Consider the following 24,388-nt stretch of genomic DNA (forward strand, 5'->3'; position numbering starts at 1 on the left):
TAAAACAAAAAATTTGGGAGTTTCAGTCAAGATGGCGGAGTGGTAGGACTACGAGCTTCCCTCTCTTTGTGACTACAACGAAACCACAACTGAATGCTAAACAACCACTGAAAAAGTCTGGAACCTAGCAAAAAAGATCTTCTGCAACTGAAAACATAAAGAGGGAGCCACAGCAATACAGTAGGAGGGACGTGCTTGTGATGTAATTTAGACCCCCTACCCCCAAGGTGGGCAACCCACAAACTGTAAGATCTGTTAAGCCACAGAGGCCCTCCCACAGGAGTGAGTGCTCTAAGACCCATGTAGGCTCCTCAGCTTGAGTCTCGGCATTGGGAAGAGAGGGAGACCACAGGACATCTGGTTTTGAAGTCCAGGGGAGCTTGGCTCTGGGAGTCTCACGGGACTGGGGGAAAGAGAGACTCCATTCACTTGAGACGCGTACATGGAAATTCACGTGCACCAGGTCCAAGGACAGAGGAAGAGATTTCATAGGAACCTGGGCCAGACTTGCCTGCTGGATTTGGAGGGTCTCCAGGGGACGTAGGGAATGGCTATAGCTCACTCAGGGGACTTACAAGCTGGTGGTGGACATTCCGGGAGTGTTAATCTCCATGAGTTTTCCTGGAGACTGACATCTTGATAGGATCATTAACACCAAGACCTAGCCCCTCCCAACAGCCTCAGGCCAAACAACATACAGGGTGGGAACACAGCCATCCCATCAGCAGACTTGCTAAGCCACAAAGGCCTCTAGACACAGCCCTACCCACCAGAGATCCAGGACCAAGCTTCACCCAGCACCTCCTGCCAGGAAACCTGAATAAGCATCTAGTCCAGCTTTATCCACCAGGAGCAGATACTAAACATAAGAAACAATAATCCCAAAGCCTGTGGAGGGAATCTACAAACACATAGAAAAATAGACGATATGAGGTGGCAAAAGAATATCTCCCAGGCCAAGGCACAGGATAAAATCCCAGAAAAAGAAATAAGTGATGAGAAGATAGGTAATTTATCTGAGAAAGAGTTTAAAGTAATGATAGCCAAGATGTTCAGAGAACTCAAGAGGAGTATAGATGTACAGAGTGAAGTTTTTAGCAAAGAGCTGGAAAATATAAAGAGTACCCAAACAGAGCTGAAGAATAAAATCACTGAAATGAACACTACACTAGAAGGAACCAAGAATAGACTGACTGAGGCAGAAGAACGGATCACTGAGCTAGAAGACAGATTAGTGGAAATCACTACTTCAGAACAGAAAATAGAAAAAAGAATAAAAAGGAATAAGGATAGTTTAAGAGAACTCTGGGACAACATGAAGCGCTCTAATATTCGCATTATACTAGTCCCAGAAAGAGAAGAGAGAGAGAAAGGATCTGAGAAAATTTTTGAAGAGATAATAACCGAAAACTTCCCCAACCTGGGAAAGGAAACAGTCACATAAGTCCTGGAAGTGCAGAGAGTACCACATAGAATCAGCCCAAAGAGGAACACACCAAGGCACATACTCATCAAATTGACAACAATTAAGAATAAGGAGAAAATACTAAAACTAGCAAGAGAACAGCAACAAACACACAAGGGAACTCCCATAAGGTTATCAGCTGATTTTTCAGCAGAAACTCTACAGGCCAGAAGGGAGTGGCACAATATATTTAAAGTGATGCAAGGGGAAAACTTACAACGAAGAATACTCTATCTAGCAAGGCTCTTATTCAGACTTGATGGAGATATCAAAAGCTTCACAGATAAACAAAAGCTAAAAGATTTGAGCACCACCAAACCAGCTTTACAACAAATGTTAAAGGACCTTCTCTAGTCATCAAACCATAAGAAAAAAGAAGAAAGAGAAAAAGAAAAAAAAAAGAGAGAGAGACCTACAAAAGATTGCTTTGGCTGTCTGAAGTCTTTTGTGGTTCCTTATAAATTTTGGAATTGTTTGTTCTAGTTCTGTGAGGAATGTCGTGAGCATTTTGATGGGGGTTGCATTGGATCTGTGGATTGCTTTGGGTAGTGTGGCCATTTTGATAGTGTTGATTCTTCCAATCCAAGAACACAAGAAATCTTTCCATTTCTTTGTGTCATTTTCATTTTCAGAGTAAAGGTACCCTCCTTGGTTAAGTTTATTTCTAGGTATTTTGTTGTTTTTGATGTAATGGAAATGTCTCTGCCAGTTGTAAAAATTCTGATTTTTGAAGTGGAAAAAAAAAGAGAATGAAGGGCCACAATTGGCAAAATACCCTTTTTTTTCAATGGGTAAGTTGTATTCTACTACATATACATATACATATACATACTGCATCTTCATTATCTATTCAACTATTGACATGCACTTAGGATACTTCCATATCTTGGCAATTGTAAATAATGTTGCTGTAAATAGCAGGGTGTACGTATCTCTTTGAGTTAATTCTTATTTTGTGGTTGGCTTGATTCCTTTGATAACTATGTTAAGTTTAAAAAGCTAAAGCTCTAAACGTTCTTAGAAACAATGAACAGTACATATATGTAAATTTAAAAATACCTGTGCAGTAAAAAAAAAAGATCAAGCCATGAAAGAAACTTAAAAGACATATTACTAAATGAAAGAAGCCAGTCTAAAAAGGCTAAAAACTGTACGATTCCAGCCAAATCACATTCTGAAAAAGGCACAGCTATGAAAACAATAAAAAGATCGGGGTTTGGGGAGAAGGAGGGAAGGGCGGGATGAACAGACAGAGCACAAGGGATTTTTAGGACTATAAAATTATTCTGTATGATACTATAGTAGTGGCTACATGTCATTATGCATTTGTCAAAACCCATAGAATGTACAACATCAAGAGTGAATCCTAATGTAAATTATGGACTTTGGTTGATAATAATGTGCCCATTTTGGTTCATCGATTGTACCAAATACACCACACTGATGAGGAATGTTGAGGGTAGGGGAGTATATATGTGTGTGGGTGGGGAGGGCTATGTGCAAACTCTGTATTGTATCTCAGATTCTCAATTCTCAACAGCTCAATTCTGTTGTGAACCTGAAAGTGCTCTAAAAGAATAAAGTCTGTTAAGAAAAAAAAGAAAAAGAGTTCAATTAGAGATTTGCAGATACTAACTAATATATATAAAACAGATAACGAGTTCGTATTTTATAGCACAGGGAACTATATTCGGTATCTTGTAATAGCTTATGGTAAAAAGAATATGAAAATGAATATATGTATGCTCATGTATGACTGAAGCATTTGTGCTATACACCAGAAACTGACATACTGTAAACTGACTATATTTCTATAAAAAATAGAGACAGAAAAAAAGAAAAAATAATAAAACAAAAAATGTGTGGTGGGAGTGGTAGGAGGCTCTATTTATAGGTTTGGCATTATTTTAATTTTTTATTTTAATTTTTAACTATATGCTTTACCTTATACTTTAAAATAATATACCTAACGTAGAAGACAAAATAGTCCAAACACCTAAACTAATCAATTCATTTCACTTAGGTAGTCTGACCACAAGAATTTCACTTTTTCCTTTTTCTTTGTGACAGGTTATATTTTATGTTTACCTTTCTGGGTTTAAAGACTGGGGTTCTGTCTTTAAACACAGTATAGTCCCTGGAAATCTTCAAATGGAAGCTATAAACTGGCATTATCATATAATGAAAATATAGGTAAGCTTCGCAACAAAATCTTTTAAACATATTACACACTAGCCTACCAATTTTTTTAAGTTATTTATCCTCTTATATGGAAACTTGCTTAACTTTTATGAATTATAAATAGCATACAATATTAGCAGAATAACTGTAAAACTGAAAACTTAAAAAAATATGGATTTTAATCTTTTGTAATTAAATCATATGAGAATGGATGTGAAGGAATGCTAGGATAATGTCATTACACCATAACAAGATATTCAAAATTAGCAAACACCTGTTTATTCATGACCATTTCAGACCACAGGTGCTTTGATATTCAAAGCATCCCCTTAAAGTGACTCAAATTCCAGAAGAGCAAGGCAGTACTATACTTAAAATGTAATGACAAAAACAGTATAGAGGTTCCTCAAAAAAATTAAAAATAGAACTACCATATGACCTAGGAATTCCACTTCTAGGTATTTATCTGAAGAAAATGAAATCCTTATCTTGAAGAAATATCTGCACTCCCATGTTCACTGCAGCATTACTTATTTACAATAGTAAAGGAAACAACCTAAGTGTCTACTGACAGATGAATGGATAAAGAAATGTGGTGTGTGTGTGCATGTGTGTGTGTATATATATATACATACAATGAAATACTCAGCCTTAAAAAAGAAGGAAATCTTGCCATTTGTGACAACATGGATGGACCCTGAGGGCACTGTACTAAGTGAAATAAGACAGAGAAAGACAAATAGTGAATGATCCCACTTACATGTGGAATCTAAAAAAAAACTGGACTCATACACAAAGAGAACAGATGCCCACCCCCCACCCAACCACATGGGCAAAATGGGTAAAGGTAGTCAAAACATACAAACTTCCAGTTATAAGATAAAATATGTCCTCTAGATGTTAATGTACTGCATGGTAACTTTAGTTAACAATAATATATTATGTATTTGAAAGTTGCTGAGAAAGTAGTCATCCCTCAGTATCTGAAGATGACTGGTTGTAGACTAAGACCTCTGCGGATACCAAAATCCGAAGATACTAGCCTCCCTTATAGGGCATAATGCAGTCAGTTCTTCGTGTCCATGGGTACAGAATCTTCAGACAGAGTGGGCCAACTGTAATTCTTAAAAGCTCTTATCACAAGAAAAAAAAGTACAGATGTCAACTAAACTCACTTTGGTAATCATTTCACAATACGTATGTTTATCAAATCATTATGTAGCACACCTAAAAGCTAATACAATGTTCTAGGTCAATCATACCTCAATAAAAAAAAATGACACTACATATAAGAAGTATAAAATAGTGCCTCAATGAATAGGGGAAAAAATGTAATGCTCTCAAAGTGTTTGATTTACATAGGAGAATTGGAGACATACAGTTAGAGGTTACATCTTTCAAAAGATAACTCAGTAAAAAACATTCACTTTTCATTGCAAGAGAAATAGGTTAACTTTTAGTTATAAAAAATTTTTAAAGAACTGAGCCTCTTGTTTTCTTTTTAAAATGTGTACCTCATAGGACTAAAACCAGTTTACAAAGGAACTCATCCACCAGAGGGAGCCCTTACAAAACAGGAGAAAAAATGTTAACAGCAAAATAGTATACACAAAGATTAGGATACATCTTAGAAAACAAAATCCTTCAAGTCCATGAATTCCATACAATCCCGCGTTATTTTCATGAGAAACACAGTTTTTATCATTGCAATCGGCTCCCTCTAGTGCCCATGAATGGAACAAATATATATGAAAGAATTGTAACTAGTCACCCATAGCAAGTCAACTAGAGAAGTAATATTCATCCTTTCCACTCCACCCCCACAACCACTGTACTCCTTCCCATCCCTCCCCAAGTTAGTTCTGGGACCACTTATTTTGAAAATCAGCCACCTATACACACAATGTCAACAATCACCCTGAAACAGTCACCTAATTCTGGGTTTAGTAATTCCAGGAAAAGCCCATGTCATCACCAATCTTGGCTTCCCTTTTACCATTTAGTTACAGAAATTTTCTGTCTGTCTTAGAGAATCTTGAGGCCAATAAATTTAAATTTATAAATAAACAATATCTAATAATAACTACCTATTAATCAAGAATATATTAATTTTTGAAAATGACTTTTATAAAGGACTCAATAAATGCTGCATTACCTCATGTAAACCTCACAACAACCCCATGAGTATGTACTGTTATTATCCTTACTTTATAGATGAGGGCAATGAGGCTTGTAAGTCTCACTGCTAGTAAAGAACAGACCACAAACTACAGTGCTAAGTACTGTGCTACACCATAGATAAGAAATTAACTTGAGTTTTTTCTTGAGATAATTGTAGATTCACATACAGTTGTTTAAAAAAAAAAAAAGAAGAGTACAGAAAGATCCCTTGAACACTTTGCTTGGTTTCCTGCAATGATAACATTTTGGAAAACTAGAATATATTGTCACAAACAGGATACTGATGACAGTACAATCTATCAACCTCACTTAGGGTTCTGTCTAAAGGATTTTAACCAGCCAATACACACTGGCTTTACTATCAACACTTCTAGATACTCCAGATAAAATTTTTTCAATTGTTTTTACCTCTCTTAACTGGTCTTCACTTATAATTTAATCTTTAAAAGAAATTTCAGGGTTTCTCACTATCCTATAGGTTATGTATCTCAGTATCCTCATTGTCTCCACGTATGTGAACTCACTTATTCTAATTTCTCCAAAGCATGGGTCTTAGGGTCAAAGATCCTAAAATTTAATCTCAGTGTTCTGCCCTGTACTTAATTTAGGCAAATAATTTAACCTCTCAATATTTCCCTCACCCATAAAATGGGAACAATAGTACCTATTTCAAAGAGTTCCTGAAGATCAAAGTTTGCCTGCAAAGCAACTGGCACAGTACATGGCACAAAGTAAGTACTCACTAACCTTTAACCATAATTATTTACTATTCCTTCACCGAGATTTTTCTAATAGCAAATCCATCCATTCCAACCTCCTTAATAGCCTAACCTTACCATTATATGCCCATCTGTTCATTCTTACAACAAAAATGCAGTGTTAACACATTAAGAAGATAAACAGATGAATCAAATACAGAACTTTTCTTCACAAGAGCACAATTACTAAAATTTAAGGTAGACAACAATGCCAAAAAAAAAAGTACAGGTAAAGTTCTCTGATGGTGGAAGTAACACATGACCTTGCTCTTTAAGATTTCATTCATTTGACAAAAACTGGAAGATGTGGGACAGGAAAAGAGTGGGATGTAACATTTTCTAGAGTAAGGACATAAGGGTAACTAAGGTGCCAAGAGCAAAAGGGGGGCATATATAGGAAACAGCAAGCAGTTCAGGTTGGCTGCAGTGCAGGATGCCAGAAAAGAAATAAAGGAAATAAGACTAAAGACTGGGCAAGGCCAGATCCTGAAAGGCTTTGAACCTAAGTCCAGATCTAAATTTCATTCTGTCTGTAATGAAAAGTCAAAGATTTATGAGTAATACAATTATAAGTTCATAATTATATAGCCAAAACATTAATGTAAAATAGACTGGAAAAGACATCTCTACTATTTAGAAACCTGCTGATACAATCAGGTGGGTAGTGAAAGCATGGAAAGGTCTCAAGGGAAAAAAAAAATACTAACATAATTGAATCAATACAATTTGAAAGTCAATGAAATGTGGGAAGAAGGAAGTGAAGACGATTTAGGTTTTAAGTCTTAGTTCTGTGAGCTGCGCTGAAAAAAGATGGCTCCCAGACTTCTCTATAAATCACTTACTCATTTTCCTGAATTCCAAACTATATTTTAACTTATTTACTGGATTGAGTAATTTTTACCTGTGGAGTGAAACAAATATCTTACAAGAAGATGGTATAGTAACTAATAAATGCAAGAAATCTAGAAGATGGCAGGTATGCTGAGTAGAAGAAGGGAATGGGCTGCTTATTACGTTTGATATATCACAACACGCTTATTAAAAGTAAGATTCAGGAAACCTGTCATCATCTGTTCTTATAATAGGAACCAGGATTCCTGTACTCGGTGGTATATCGCCAGTGTCTAAAACAGTGTCTGGAATTCTGTTAGCACTGAATAGATATATTTGTTGAATACATAAGTGAATGAGAAAAAAAAAGGTTATTAAATTTTAAGAAAGGTTCTCCATTGGCCTCAATGCTCTGAGGGCTCAATATTCTCTCCCATTCTTTCTGTTATTAAAAAGGCCTTTTGTTGCTAAACTTTTGAAAATATAAATTGTAATATATTTAGTAATGGTTATGATAACCACTTTAATGCTAAATTATAAACTACTAAAGGTCAAAAGTCAAATATATCGTGAGACACAAAGTAAATGATATCTGAGATTTTACACAGATTTTAAGGTATCTCCTAAATTCCATTTTGTAATTTCGAAATTTAAAGGCAAACATATTTGTTACAGGATGGGAAATCTGAGTATGTTTCTTTGTAGAGTTTTGTCATCTTACCAGGTCTTTCCTTCCCAGTGCCCTTAGACTCAGCAAATTTTTGTATCAAGCCTTCAACTGTAGTATTAGCCATGTTATTTATAAATTCTTCATGGACCTATTAAAAATAAGATAGATAAGTTTTTTTATTTTCCATAAATATTCTTATTCTATTTCAGACAAAACTTCCACAAAACAGTTAAAAATCATTACACCAAAATATGTGTTTTTTGACCCAGTGCCTTTGAAAATTTTCATTTACCTAACAGGCTCTGTTACCTCATTTAAACTGTTAGTAGATCTGTGATTACAAACCACTGTGGACATGAACCCCTTAAGATACGGCCTCATGGCCTTAGAAGTCAAGGGACTGCCCTGTTTCCATCTTTGAGTATTTTAGAGACATAAATTTTATGATAAATAAAACTTGTATAACAATGAAAATAGTTTAGATCTTTAGTAACAAGGAATAAGGGACAATCTTTCTCTACTGTATTTCAATGCATTCTAAATGTCATCACTAAACCTCTTTCACATTTTTGGAAAATTTCTAAGCACAAGTTCCACAACTTACTGAAGCTGCTATTCTAAATTTAAAATAGTAAAACTTTAAAAAAGAAATATTCAAAAATTGTCAATCTCAGAATTTTAATGTAAAGAGGATTGAGCATAGTTAATTTTTTAAATTTAAATTACCATCCTTGATAGGCAAACAATCAAAAATTCAGGTTATTTTATATTTAACACACATAAATGCACTCTTTATCTGAAATAATTCAGTACCACGTTATGAGTTTGGATTTTTAAAGAGTCTTAAATGAATATAAAATTCCCATGAATCAGTTCAACAAAAGTAAAAACTTACCTGGCCTATCTGCAAATGAATTTCCTTTATAGCACTTGACAAAGATCCTATAATTTCCTTTATGTGAATAAGATGAGTTTCTTCAATATCTTGAAATTTCTGGGTAGCAAATATAAAAAATTACACACACAGACAGATAATATTCTGAAGTCATCTCAATACAGTTAACCAAATTTAGCAAGTTACTATTATTATATAATGTTTAACAATGCTTCGAGACAAATGACTCTGGTAAACATACTGAAATAAAGCATTGAAAAAAGTTAACTTTTTGTTATGCCATTTCTCAGGCAAATATGAATTTTTTCAGAATTAGAAGATCCTACAAATTAAAATCTACAATCTTGGTCAGAAAATCAGAAGGAAACCCACGAAAGAATAGTGTCACAAAAGCCAAGGGAGAAGTGTTTTTCAGAAACTTAAAAACAATTAGTCGGCAGAGCTAAAACTATAGTTTACTTCTTAGGGCTTTACAATTTAGCCCACAGATTCTCAAAATGCCTAATATTTGAAATGTTACTTAGTACACAGTCTCCAAAAGAGGTAGTATGTGGTCAAAGAAATTTGGGAAAGCCTGTACACATACTCTATCTCAGCAGTTCTCAACTGAAGGTGGGGGTGATTCAGATGACCTGGGGGATATTTTCAATCTATAAAACACATAAATCCTCCATGAGGTGAGAATGTTGTTCGGAAAAAATTCCCAGGTTATTCTGATACTTATTCCCCTGGAAGAAAACCACTGCTAGATTTGGCTTCACAATAAACATATTAAAAACTGAAATAACTGAGAAATACTAAAGTAACAAAACTTGTTTCACTCTGCTTAACCTAATGTTTTCCAAATTTCTTTGACCACACAACCCCTTTTTTCCCTTCTTCTCTGCATATCTATTAATATCTCAAAGAACAATAATATTCCTCAAAACAGGATTTGGGAAATGCTGAACTAGTCATTTTCAAACAAAAATAAATTTGTCATTTCTGCTGCACAAACCTGATTACCCATTTTCTTGCCAAATTATATCAGTTCTAAGGAGCAGGCCTAATGTTTGTTATTTTTCCCTGGTTAGTTTATCAAATTAAATTCCCTCATCCTGTATTTAATGTCCAATTTTCTTCAGCACTGAGTTACATGATCAGAAATCACTAAGCCAAATGATCATATCCATATTTGTGTAAAGGGTCTGAACTTAAAAAAATCAGTAATAGTGAAATTATAGTTTTGGCAGTTATATAACAGTAGTCCAAAAACTTAAATCAATTTTATTCATGAGGAATAACAGAGTTAAAAGAAATTGCCTGTCTTGACTGATTCTGACAAAGTCCAATGAGAATACCAGTATTGCAAGTTCCTGAATTACTCTTAAGAAATTAGGAGCATTCAGCGGGAGCATGATTATATTTTATGTTCATACTATAAGAATTCACCCTCAGCTTAAATTTCTGCAGTTTCATGCTCAAGATATTTCCTCATAGACAGACCCAAATCTAGGAAAGCCTAGTCAGTCACTGAATTTCATTTGGATGACCCCTAATTCCAAAAACAAGTGTGCCTTCCTTCTCTTTTAAAATACCTACAATGAATAAGTAAAATCCTTAATTACTTAGAAATATTGAAGCTTGAATCCACAAAGAAACTCAAAACATGATTCAGATGCAATTTTGAAATTGTGCTTATTTTTTTTTTGGTGGGAAGACACTACTAAATATCACAATTCCTCAAAATTAATGAATACTAAGCTTAGAGCAATTCAGCAACAGGAATGTATCTCAAATGTTTGAATATAAATGAATAAACTTTCTTAAATCAGATTTTTCCTCCTTGCAATTTCAAATTCACTGTTCATATGCATTGTTACATTAATTTTTTTAAAAAGTACAATTTTGTCAGCCACTAGAGATACATAAAAGCACTCTAATACTCCTTAATATGAGGGTGTTGCTTAAGCAAATCTCAAAAGTTTCCTTGAACTAGCCATATAACTCTTTATGAATTTTTTCAGAATTTAAAGTAAACAAAATCTCCCTACTGTTTCACGTTTTTCAAGTGTCATTAACTGGCGAAAAACATAAGCACAGAGTACAATTAAAATCATGCTTATTGTCAACTCAAATGAAAAAACTTAAATCACAAATACTCCAAGCAGATTCTAAATTCCTTCACCACAGGGACTCAATTTCTTTTCCCACTGGTAGATATATGTCCTGCCACCCAAATTTGATTCTCACTAGATTGACAGGCCCCTTCTCACTGGGATTAGGTCTACCTGCTTGGCCTAGAACAAAAGGAGAGAAGTAAAAGAATTCTTTTCACTTCTAAATAACCCAAATTACAGTCTATTGTCTATTAAGAAACAAAAGTTAACCTGTTCTACAGTTGTGCGTCTGTAACAGAGAGAGCACCAAAGAGAGAACACACATTAGCACAGTATACTATCGTCTTTATTTAAAAGCAGCATGGTCAAACATCTGCTCAGACTAATTAATGTTTCCATCTTGGAAATAGCAGGGTAAACAACTAAAATGTCTATTTGAAAAAAAAAAAGCAATGTGGAAGCAAAAAAGGGTAAGGAGAGGGGAAAAGGAGGGCTGAAAATTCTTTAAGAATACTTTTATAATATAAACAAACAAAAAACAGTGACTCCAGCAAACTCTAATTCCTATTTTTTCAAACTGAATTACTGAAAGGCAAATATTTTCACTGATAGAAGCTATTTTGTTAAAAAATTAATACATCAATAATGATTGCCTATAAATGTGTTTCTAACATTTAAAAGTTAAAAGGGAACTTGGTGAAGTCTACAATGACCTCAGTTGCTATAGAAATTGAAACTTTTTAATCTCATTAGAGTTGGAGGCTCATTTAATGCTAAACTAAACAAAATCTATCTTGAAACATTATCATTTCCCAGCTTTCTTCCTTCTCTGACTTCTCCTGCTTGAGTTTCAGCACCTCTCCCCTCTCCCAAACTGACAATCACGAGACTCTCCGAGCTGGGCCCTTTCTTCCCACACTGTATCCAAAGATAATGTCATACGGCTTCGTGTACTGACAAACCCCTATTTCATAAAGGCCCAATCCTTTATTCAAAATCTTTGGGACCAGGTGTTAAGGAATTCAAATATTTTGGACTTTTAAAATTAAAGATAACATAGTAATATTACCATGTATCTCACAATACAACCAGCAGGATCTGCAGTGGTATCTGTCAAACACTAAAGGAAAACATGTATATTCAGTCTAAAGGCAGCCTATAAATATTCTCACATCAATTCAAGTTAAGTTTTACTGCCAAATGAGTTACAGAAAAAAAAAATACTTGGTTTTCAGAGCTTTTGGAATTCAGAATTGTAGATAAGGGACTGTGAACACTATGCCCAACCCAGATTACTTCAATCCTCCAAAACTGCCTACTTGATGTCTTCACTTAGGTATATGCAGCTTAAAATTAACATGTTCAAAACTGAACATCTAATCTAGTTCTGACCCTTCAAACTAACAGCTCTTCATCTAGCCATTACCATTCATCTCTATTCACATAGGCTTACAAGAAAAAACCTGAAAGAGATCTTCATCTGCCTTAGAATTCCCTCATCCACCCCACCCCTGCCACCTCCAAATGCATTCAGTTCTCTCCGTCTCCAAGACTACCACACTGAACTTTACAACCTTCTTGCCTAACTACTACACTGCCTTACAAACCAGACTCTTGATTCTCCTTTGGCCTCACTATAATCCATTCTTCATGAAACTGCCAGAATTCTTTTAAAATGCAAATCAGATCAGATCATATCCCTGCATACAGCTATTCAGTGTCTTCCAACTGTTCTTAGAAGAAAATGTAAACCCTTACTAAAGCCTGGTCCCTGACTATCTCTTTAATTCCATTTCTTACCACCATCTCTCCTTACTCAGTTTTAGTAAGCATTTTTTACCTTCTAGACTGTGACAGCTCTTTTATACCTCTGGGTCTTCATACTCATGGTCCCCAATACCTGGAACACTCTTGCCCTAGAATGAGTCTCTTACTGATTCTTCAAGTCCCACTTTTAGATATCACTTCTCCAAAAAGGCCTTTTCTAACTCCCTAATCCAAATTAGGTAACCTCTATTATTCTATCTCACGGAAGCCTGTTCTTTCCCTCTGTAATATTTACAATAATTTATAACTTTCTATTTAAGCATATATTTAATGTCTGCCTCCCTCCTCTATACTGTACACTCCACTTAGAGAAGAGAGAACTGTTTTATTTACATATATACTGTATACAACTATCATCTAGCACAGTGCCTACAACATGGTAAGCAAAGATGGATACATTATGTCTGCACACAGGCATGCAAGCCTTTTAGTTTCTGAGATGTGAATCATTCATAACTCCAGGTGAGAAAACTCCCTGGAGTCTAAATAGTCAGATTGATAGAGTCCTTCTTCACATTTACTGAGTGCTCACCACGAACTGGAAACTGTTTTAAGGTGCTAAGGAGATATAGCAGTCAACAAATCAGTAACTATTCTCATAGAACTTACATTTTAGTGGGGAATAAAGCCAATAAAAAATATGGGTAGAAGAGCCAATGTGCTTCACCACATTACTAGTCCCTCAGATGTGATGACTAAAAATAATGTTTTGGGCTGGGGACCAAGATGGCAGAGTAGAAAGAGCCAGAGCTCAACCCCTCTCATGAACACACCAAAATCACAACTAACTGCAGAACAACCATTGATTAAAAAAAATTAGATCCAACCAGAGAAGCGCTTTCATAACTAAAGACATAAAGAAGGAAACACAACGAGACAGGTAGGGTGGATTTGCAGTATAATCAACCCTCATATCCCCAGAGCGGATAACCCACAAACTGAAGAATAATCATACTACACAGTTTCACAGGAGTGAGAGTCTTGACACCCACATCAGGCTCCCCAGCCTACGGGTTCGGCACCAGGAAAACAAGCCCACAGAGCACTTGGCTTTGAAGGCCAGCGAGGCTTAACTGCAGGATCTCCACAGGACTGGGGGAAATAAAGATTTCACTGCTAAAGGAGACACACAAAATCTCATGCTTAGAGGGACCAAGGGCAAAAGCAGTAATTTCATAGAAGCTTGGGCCAGACCTACCTGCTGGTCTTGGAGGGTCTCCTGGGAAGGCAGGGAGCAGCTGTGGCTCACCCTGGGGACACAGATATGGTTGCAGACATATGGGGAGTATTCATCTGCACGAACTCTCCAAGAGGCTGACATCTTGCTTGGGTCATTAGCACCAAGACCTGGCCCCACCTATCTCTTATCTATATAGATAGTAAGTAAAAACATCCCTAACCTGAGAAAGTAAACAGTTACTCAAGTCCAGGAAGCACAGAGAGTTCCGTACAGAATTAATCAAGATACACTGAAATTAAAATGACAAAAATTAAAAATAAAGTATGAATATTAAAAGCAACAAGAGAAAAGCAACAAATAACATACACGGGCACTCCCATTAGACTGTTAGTTGATTTTTCAGCATAAATTCTGCAGACCAGAAGGGAATGGCACAATATATTTAAAATGATGAAAGGGAAAAACCTACAACCAAGAATACTCTACCCAGCAAGGCTGTCATTAATATTTGATGGAGAGATCAAATGCTTTATAGATGGGCAAAAGTTGAAAGAATTCAGCATCACCAAGTCAGCTCTACAATGAATGCTAAAGGAACTTCTCTAAGCAGAAAAGAAAAGGCCACAACTAGAAACAAGAAAACTATAAAATGGAAATTCTCACCAGTAAAGGTAAACATACAGTAAAGGCAGAAGTCATCCACACATAAACTATTACAGAGGTTAAAAGATCAAAGTAGTAAAACGATCTATATCCACAATAAGCAGTTAAGGGATACATAAAAAAGATAGAGGTAAAATATGATATCAAAAACAGTAATCATGAGGGGAGGAAAATACAAATGCAAGGTATTTAAAATGCATTTGAAATTAAGAGATCAGCAACTTAAAGTAATCATGTATATATACAGACTGCTATACCAAAACCTCATGGTAACTACAAACCAAAAATCTATCATAGATACACACACAAAGAAAACAGAATCCAAACATCAACACTGAAGACAGTCACCAAATCGCTAGAGAACAAAAGAAGAAAAGGAAAAAAAGACCTACAAAAACAAATCCAAAACAATAAACAAAATGATAATAAAAACATACATATCAATAATAACCTTAAATGTAAATGGACTAAATGCTCCAACCGAAAGACCTAGATTGGCTAAATGGATACAAAAACAAGACCTGAATATTTGCTGCCCACAAGTGACTCACTTCAGATCTAGAGACACACAGAGACTGAAACAGAGTATGGAAAAAAGTATTCCAGGAAAATGGAAATCAAATAAAGCCAGAGTAGCAATACTTATATCAGACAAAATAGATTTTAAAATAAAGACTGTTACAAGACACAAGGACACTACATAATAATCAAGAGATCAATACATGAAATGAAGATAAAACAATTGTAAATATATATGCACCCAACATAAGAGCACCTCTATATACAAGGCAAATGTTTTAACAGATGTAAAGGGAGAAGCTGACAGTAACACAATAATAGTGGGGGATATTAACACCCCACTTAACATCAATGGACAGATCATCCAGATAGAAAATCAATAAGGAAACATAGGCTTTAAATGACACATTAGATAGATGGACTTAACTGGTATTTATAGAGCATTCCATCTGAAAGCAGTGGAATACACATTGTTTTCAAGCACACATGAAACATTCCTCAGGATAGATCACATGCCGGGATCCAAAGCAAGCCTCAGTAAATTTAAGAAAATTGAAATCATATCGAGCATCTTTTCTGACCACACTGCTGTGAGAAATCAACTACAAGAAAAACTGCAAAAAAACACAAACACATGGAGGCTAAACAATATGCTACTAAATAACCAATGGATCACTGAAGAAATCAAAAAAGGAATAAAAAAATAAAATACCTAGTGACAAATCAAAACAAAAACCCCATGATCCAAAACATACGGAGTTCTAAGAGAGAAGTTTATTGTGATACAAGCTTACATGCAGAAACTACAAAAATCTTAAATAAACAACATAAACGTACACCTAAAGCAACTAGAGAAAAAAGAACAAACAAAACCCAAAGTTAGCAGAAAGAAAGAAATCATAAAGATCAGAGTAGAAATTAATGAAACAGAGGTTTTTAAAAAACAGAAAAGATCAATGAAACTAAAAGCTGGTTCTTTGATTTTTTTTTCCTTCGGTTTTTTGTTTTGTTTTATTTTTTTATAAAAAAGTTGGTTCTTTGAAACAATAAACAAAATTGATAAACGTTGAGCCAGACTCATCAAGAAAAAAAAGGAGAGGGCCCAGATCAATAAAATCAGAAATGAAAACAGAGAAGATACAACTGACACCACAGAAATACAAAGGATCATAAGAGGCTTCTATGAGCATCTATATGCAAATAAAATGGACAACCTAGAAAAAAAATGGACAAATTCTTTGAAAAGTACAATCTCCCAAGACTCTGCCAAGAAGAGAAAATATGAACCAACCAATTACCAATACTGAAATCAAATCACAGTTATTAAAAAACTCCCAACGAACAAAACTCCAGGACCAGATGGCTTCACAAGTGAATTCTACCAAACATTTGGAGAAGAGTTAACACTCATCCTTCTGAAAATGTTCTAAAAAACTGCAGATTAAGAAACACTTTCAAACTTATTCTGAGGCCAAAATCATAGTGATACCAAAACCAGACAAAGAAGAAAGAAAGAGAGAAAGGAAGGAAGGAAGGAAGGGAGGGAGGGAGGGAGGGAGGGGGAGGGAGGGAGGGAGAAGGAGAGAGGGAGAGAGAGAGAGAGAGGGAGAGGGAGAGGGAGAGAGCGAGAGCGAGAGCGAGAAAGAAAGAAAGAAAGAAAGAAAGAAAGAAAGAAAGAAAGAAAGAAAGAAAGAAAGAAAGAAAGAGAAAGAAAGAGAGAAAAAGAAAGAAAGAAAAAAGAAAAGAAAGAAGAAGGAAGGAAGAGGAGAGAGAGAGAGAAAGAAAGAAAAAGAAAGAAAGAAAGGAAGGAAGGAAGGAAAATTACAGGTCAGTATCACTGATGAACGTGAAGAAAAATCCTCAACAAAATACTAGCAAGTTGAATCCAACAAAACATTAAAAAGATCATATTCCATGATCAAGTGAGAATTATTCTAGGAATGTGAGAATTTTTCAATATCCCCAAATCAATCAATGTGATACACCACATTAACAAACTGAAAAATAAAAACCATATGATCATCTCAATAGATGCCAAAAAAGCTTCTGATAAACTTCAACATCCACTTATGATAAAAACTCTCCAGATAGTGGACATAGAACATACCTCAACATAATAAAGGCCATATTTGACAAACCAAAAGCTAACATTATACTGAATGGTAAAAGGCTGAAAGCACTTCCTCTACAGTCAGAAACAAGACTAGAATGCCTACTCTTGCCACTTTTATTCAATGTAGTTTTGGAAGTCCTACCTACAGCAATCAGAGAAGAAAAAGAAATAAAAACAATCCAAATTGGAAAAGAAGTAAAATTACTGTTTACAGGTGACATGACACTATACATAGAAAATCTTAAAGATGCTACCAGAAAACTACTAGAGCTCATCAATGAATTCAGTAAAGCTACAGGATACAAAATAATATACAGAAATGTGTTGCATTTCTATACACTAGCAATGAAATTTTAGAAAAAGAAATTAAGGAAGCAATCCCATTTACCATCACATCAAAATGAATAAAATACCTAGGAATAAACCAACCCAAGCAGGCAAAAGAGATATACTCCGAAAACTGTAAGACACTGACAAAAGGAACTGCAAATGACAAAGGTGGAAAGATATACTGTGTTCTTGGATTGGAAGAATTAATATCATTAAAATGGACATATTACTCAATGCAATGTACATATTCAATGCAATCCCTATCAAATTACCAACAGCAGTTTTCACAGAACTGGAACAAAAAAATTTAGAATTTGTAAAGAAACACAAAAGACCCCCAAATCACCAAAACAATCTTGAGAAAGAAGAATGGAGCTGGAGGAATCATGCTCCCTGACTTCAGACTATACTACAAAGCTACAGTAATCAAAACACCATGGTACTGGAACAAAAATGGACACACAGATCAATGGAACAGGATAGGAAGCCTAAAAATACACCCATACACTCATGGTCAATTAAGCTATGAAAAAGGAGATAAGAATATACAATGGAAAAAAGACAGTCTCTTCAATAAGCAGTGCTGGGAAAACTGCACAGCAACATGAAAAAGAATGAAATTAGAACATTCTCTATCACCATATATAAAAATAAACTCAAAATGGATTACTGTAAGACTGGATACTATAAAACTCCTAGAGGAAAACACAAGCTCTTTGTCATAAATTGCAGCAATATTTTTTTTTTGGCTCTGTTTCCTAGAGTAATGGAAATAAAGCAAAAATAAATGGGACCTAATTAAACTTAAAAGCTTTTGCACAGCAAAGGAAATCATATACAAAATGAAAAGGGATTTTGTATGACATGGGAGAAAATATTTGCAAATGATATGACCAACAAGGGATTAATTTCCAAAATACACAGATCACAAAGCTTATTATCAAAAAACAATCAAAAAATGAGCAGAAGACCCAAATAGACATTTCTCCAAAGAAGACATACAGATGGCCAATAGGCACATGAGAAGACGTTTAATATTGCAAAGTATTAGTGAAATGCAAGTTAAAACTACAATGAGGTATCATCTCACACTAGTCAGAATGGCCATGATTAAAAAATAACAAATGATAAATGCTGGAGAGGATGTGGAGAAAAGGAGACCCTCCTATACTGCTGGGGAATGGAAACTGGTGCAGTCACTGTGGAGAACAGTATGCAGGCTCCTTACAAAACTAAAAACAGACTTATCACATGATCCAGCAATCCCACTGCTGGACATACACCAAGAAAGATAAAAGCTCTAATCTGAAAAGATACACGCACCCCAATGTTTATAGCAGCACTGTTTTCAATAGCCAAGACATGGAAGCAACCTGAATAGCCATCCATAGATGGATGAAGAAGATACACATACACACACACACACACACACACACACACACACAATGGAATACTCAGCCATAAAAAAGAATGAAATAATGCCATTTGCAGCAACATGGATGGACCCAGAGATTATCAAACTAAGTGAAGTAAGTCAGAGAAAGACAAATACCATATATCACTTATATGTGGACTCTAAAAAAAATAAGGTTCAAACAAACTTGCTTACAAATCAGAAATAGACTCACAGACATAGAAAATAAATCTTTGGTTACCAAAGCAGAAGGGAGTGGGGATAAATTAGGAGTTTGGGATTAACAAATACACACTACTATATATAAAATAGATACACAACAAGGACCTGAAAAGAATCTGAAAGAGAATGTATACATACAGATACATATATATATCTGAATCATTTTTCTGTACACCTGAAACCAATGCAACATTGTAAATCAACTATACTTCAATAAAAATTTTTTTAAAAAACAGTAATGTTTTAAGAATTAGCTCCTCCACCAGCCTCAGTACCAGGGTGAAGACAATGCATCAGATCTGCAGCTGACCCAAGCTGAACAAATAGCAAGACAACAATAATCCTTTCCTATTGTAAGCAACTGAGATTCTAGGGGTTCTTTGTCACCTCAACATACCTATCCTATCCTGGCCGAGATAGTAAATAAAATTCATGGTATGTTAGATAATGACAGACGCTAAGGAGAAAAACAAAGTAAGAAAAGAGAACAAGAGATGGGGGTGGAAGTTTTAGGTATGATTCATATAAGGCACCTGTCTTAAATCTACACCTTTAATTAAGGCTCTAAGAACATCACACTGAATATAATCTATCCCAAGCTTATGAGAGACAGGCTTTTTTTTTTTTTAATTGTCTATCTTCCCTTACTAAAATGGAAGTTCTATGACAGCAAGGATTCTTTTTTATTTTTATTTTCCATTATAGTTTATTACAAGATACTGAATGTAGTTCCTGTACTATACAGTGGGCCTTGTTGTTTATTTTATATGTAAGTTTGTATCTGCTAATCCCAAGTTCTAATTTATTCCCCCCATCTTTCCCCTTTGTTAACCGTAATTTTGTTTTCTGTCTGTGAGTCTGTTTTTGCTTTGTAAGTAAGTTCATTTGTATCATTTTTTAGACTCCACATATAAGTAATATTATGTATTTGTCTTTCTCTGCCTGACTTATTTTACTTAGTATGATAACCTCTAGGTCCATCCATGTTGCTGCAAATGGCATTATTTCATTCTTTTTATGGCTGAGTAATATTCCTGGGTGGGTGAGTATACACGTACATATATAAAACATCCTCTTTATCCATTCATCTGTGGATGGACATTTAGGTTGCTTCCATTCCTTAGCTAATATAAACTGAAGAGTAGAGATTCTTGTTCTGTTAACTGCTAAATCCTCAGCACTGAGTCACTTACAATTTTCTTCTTAAGTAGAAGTCCATTTTAAAACTCATACGTAAGGCTAACAATCAGTATTGTCTTCACCATCTCCCAGTGTCTTCATTTTCTTCAGTGCTCTTTAAACATTCTCTTCTAGTCTATCTGAATAATCCCTTATGATATTTTAATTATTGATCATTGGTCCTCAATCTCCAAAACAAAATGTGTAATTTTAAAAAAGCATTGTAAAAACATTGAGGTTGTGTATTTTAACATTTTCTAGTATTAAAAAATTTTATGACAGAAAAATTATACTATTTATATCAGTAAACAGAAATATCCTGTAGTTTAGATTTAAAGCCTCAAAAATACCAACCTGAGCTGTATCTGTCATTTTCTGTTCAAAATCAGCTTTTGCTAATGCATATTTTTCCACATAGAGTTTATAGGTATCTGTAGCTTTCTTAGCTTTAACAGCTGCCTGTAACAAAAGAAAAACATTCTGAACTACACAAAATGTTTTTTCTTTCCTAATATAAGTTAATATGAAATAATAATTTAAATACATTTTAAGAGATGAGGCCTATGGTAAGATGAAGATGATATAAACTAACTTTAATACCTCTTTTCAAGTCCTCCTTAGTAATATTTTTTGTTATGGTCACACAATAATGCAGAAATTAAATGCTGATTCTCCTTTCCTTTCTGATGGAACATGCTTTAAAAAGTTAAAATACTCTCATTTTAAAACTCACAGTAAGATTACACAACCACATTATAATAGTACAGTGTTACTAAGAATTCAAGGAACAAAAATGTGACAATACCATCGGAATATACTTGACACTGCTTTATATACCTGTGAGTCTTCCTTCCTCCCACAACAAACATATTCTATTTTACATCTGATCAGTGACTATAAAGCTAGCTAAAAAGTTGAAAGAAATCAGTTTTCCTTGATTTCAGTTTCCATTATGCTCCAGAAAATCTATACATTTGTTTTTATCATTGCCTATTTTTCTAGATTTCTATTTTTTAAAAAATTGTTACTGCATTATAGCTCTAATTTTAACAAAGTCACTTATTCAATAAAAGCTTAAAAATATGTTAAATATTAGGCAGTGAGGAATATGAAAATAAATTATATAGGGATCTTTTCCTCAAGGACTTTAAAAAAGAAGTATAAGCTATACATAAATAACTAGAAATTGGTAGATACTAGCAAAGAAGTAAAAAAAAAATTCTATGAAAGAGAGATATTCAAGAAGAGGAAAGATTACGTGTGACTTGTAGGTTGGGGCAGACACATGGCTATCAAGAAACATGACTATTTCCAAAAGACTGATCAATTTGGACACAGGCAGTTGAAAGGGAAGGGATGTCAAAGTAAGTAAGAGTTTAAAGAAGATCAAAAAAAGAGAAGTTATAAGGTTTAAAGACACAAACATCTCCATTTTCTTCATGAGATGGTCTGCTAAGAGAGACAAAGAGTAGGGTAGGGTTGGGAACTTCAGGAGAATGAAAAAAGAGTTTCAAACCATAGTTGTGAAGAATGCAACAGGTAATACCTAGATGAGCAGAAGTACTGCTATGAGCCACTGGGAGCTAAGTAAAACTGAATTTATGCAGAGCCAACCTGAACCAATATGTAATTATCTCCACCTATGTTCAGGAGTCTAAAAATTATTAGAAACAGGAAGTTGGGTTTACCCAGAAATTTGGAATTGGCAAGATACATACAGTCCTACTCTCTAAAAAGGCAACTCTAGTCTCTAAAATATAACTTCATATACTACATTAAACATATATGTTCTATGCTTTCCTGCCTTCTTAAATAAATATAGGATGCCCCTTGTAGTGTATCAAAACTGTTATCTTGTATCAAAACTGGTTTTGGAGCCAAAAGAAACTGGATTCAAATTCTAGCTCTACCATTTACTACCCAGTTGACCTGGTCTTCGAGTTCTATATGGTTCTCTCATTCCTAAAATGGAAACAATACCATCTATTTTTTAGAGCTTTGCAAATGATGAAATGGAATTTATATAAGTGCTGGGACAGGGACTGTACTGAAATCTACAAAATAAATAGTATCTGCTATTGTAATAGTTTTTAAAAGGAACATAAACAGGAACATACATCATTATATTTTACTGTTATATTTTGCTCTTATCATATCTAAGAGTTGTACTGAGCCCTCCATCCCTACAATAAGTGTCCAAAATAATATAATGATTTTCTAGTTTGCTCCTATGGATTTTTTTTTTAAACTCTTTTCCCACTGTCTAGCCACACAACATTACTTTATACTACTGTTACTAAACTTCCTCTAACTTCTCAGCCCTTTCATGAGATGAACATTTTGAGTTACTACCTTCACAGGAAGCCCAGATAACCAAGTTTGCTAGAATTTATTTCAAAATCAATTTTAATGACATGGTTGCCTGGGTTTCTTTTAGGATTTTTTTATGCCAAGAGATTTGAAAGAAGAGAATTTCTTTTTCCAGCTACCATAATTTTCAGTCTATACAAGAGTGATAAAAAAATCCACAGTCCATGGAGTGATTTTTAATGACAGTCTAGCAAAATGATATAGTTCTACTGGTAGTCCCTCCTCCTTGCTTATTCTTCATTCTAGCACTGTCGTTTTTCTCTGCTGCCTATTAAGCTACTGCCTTATAATTTATGTGTCAGCTATTGATAAAGATATGATATGTGATCACTCCTAGAGATATTTGCAATTTGGAAGGAAATTAATAAAAATGGTAAAGTCCCCTCCAATATAACTATGATTGTGTCCACACATTTTTCCTCCTGAACAGAGGCACTGGGGATTGAAACCGGGATCCCATGCACACCAAGCACGTGCTCTACCACCAAGCTATACCTCCTACTGTGTCCACAATTTTAAAAGTAATTTATTTCATGGAATCTTTCCTGTTTTCTTTTTACACATTCTATACAAAATAAGGTATCTCCCTTTCTAAACTTATCATTAAAACTTTTCTCTAATAGCTTCTTGTTCTGTACTATTCAGTAAGTCTTGGCTCCCTAAAAAGAAGAAAGCTTCTTAAAGACAGAAGGTGGTAATATGTATTTAGCTTTACTTACCTTCACAACATTTGGCATGATGATAGGCAGATGATAGAAACTAAAATATTTATTTACTATGGCACACAAATTGGTAGTCCAACAATCAAAAAACAGTTTGAATAAACCATTTTAAAAGGCAAGAATTAAGTCTATAGTCTATATTTAAAATAAACTTTTAATTTTTATTATATTAATGAACAGGAAGAATTCAAATAGTGTTTTGCTATAATGATTATTTTTCCAAGTAAACATATGCTGTACTGTGGACAATACAATGGTTTCTCACTTATAAGGAATTTATAATCTAACAGAAGTAAAAGATGACTGCCTAGAGGATCATTACTCCTTACACAAGACCTATGATAGATTTCTAAAATGTAAACAAAGTAATTATTTCATAATATTATTCATTACACTTAAAATAACAGGACTGTAAGAGATGGAAGGAAGTTCCTGAGGCATCATTTCCTCTTCCTATACTCAGTCTCTAGAATTCTCTCAAACTAGTTTTGGTACTCAAATCTTTATGGAATCAAGAAGAGTAGAAATATTAATTTTAGAATTTTAAACTAGCATATTTTCATAACTTCTTTTTTCATCCCACAATATTTTCATCATAAATCTTGGTCCAGCCATTCAACATAGAAACTTATCTGTTCACTATTTCCAACCATAAAATTATGGTCATCATATCAAAGGTTAAGAGCTGGATCTAACTCAGAATTGTGAACTGGTAAGTCTTTTTTGAGCATACTTTAAGATACCATAAAACTGTGTAAAATTTCATTTC

At 34.5% G+C, this 24,388-nt stretch overlaps 1 protein-coding gene across 3 annotated transcripts in view; it reads right to left on the bottom strand.

Moving 5' to 3' along the window:
* FCHO2 (FCH and mu domain containing endocytic adaptor 2) overlaps positions 1–24,388 on the bottom strand; it is a 109,540-nt gene that overhangs the window by 55,816 nt on the left and 29,336 nt on the right. For 2 of the 3 annotated variants that reach the window (XM_072958534.1, XM_072958533.1), the window contains exons 6-8: positions 20,882–20,986; positions 8,982–9,080; positions 8,138–8,234 (exon numbers count right to left, since the gene is read on the bottom strand). In XM_072958534.1, the coding sequence (XP_072814635.1) occupies positions 8,138–8,234; positions 8,982–9,080; positions 20,882–20,986 (301 nt within the window). The remainder of the gene's footprint in view (positions 1–8,137; positions 8,235–8,981; positions 9,081–20,881; positions 20,987–24,388) is intronic. The other variant, XM_072958535.1, reaches the window with a different exon arrangement.

This window comes from Vicugna pacos, chromosome 3 (assembly GCF_048564905.1).
Source record: "Vicugna pacos chromosome 3, VicPac4, whole genome shotgun sequence".
Lineage (NCBI taxonomy): Eukaryota > Metazoa > Chordata > Mammalia > Artiodactyla > Camelidae > Vicugna > Vicugna pacos.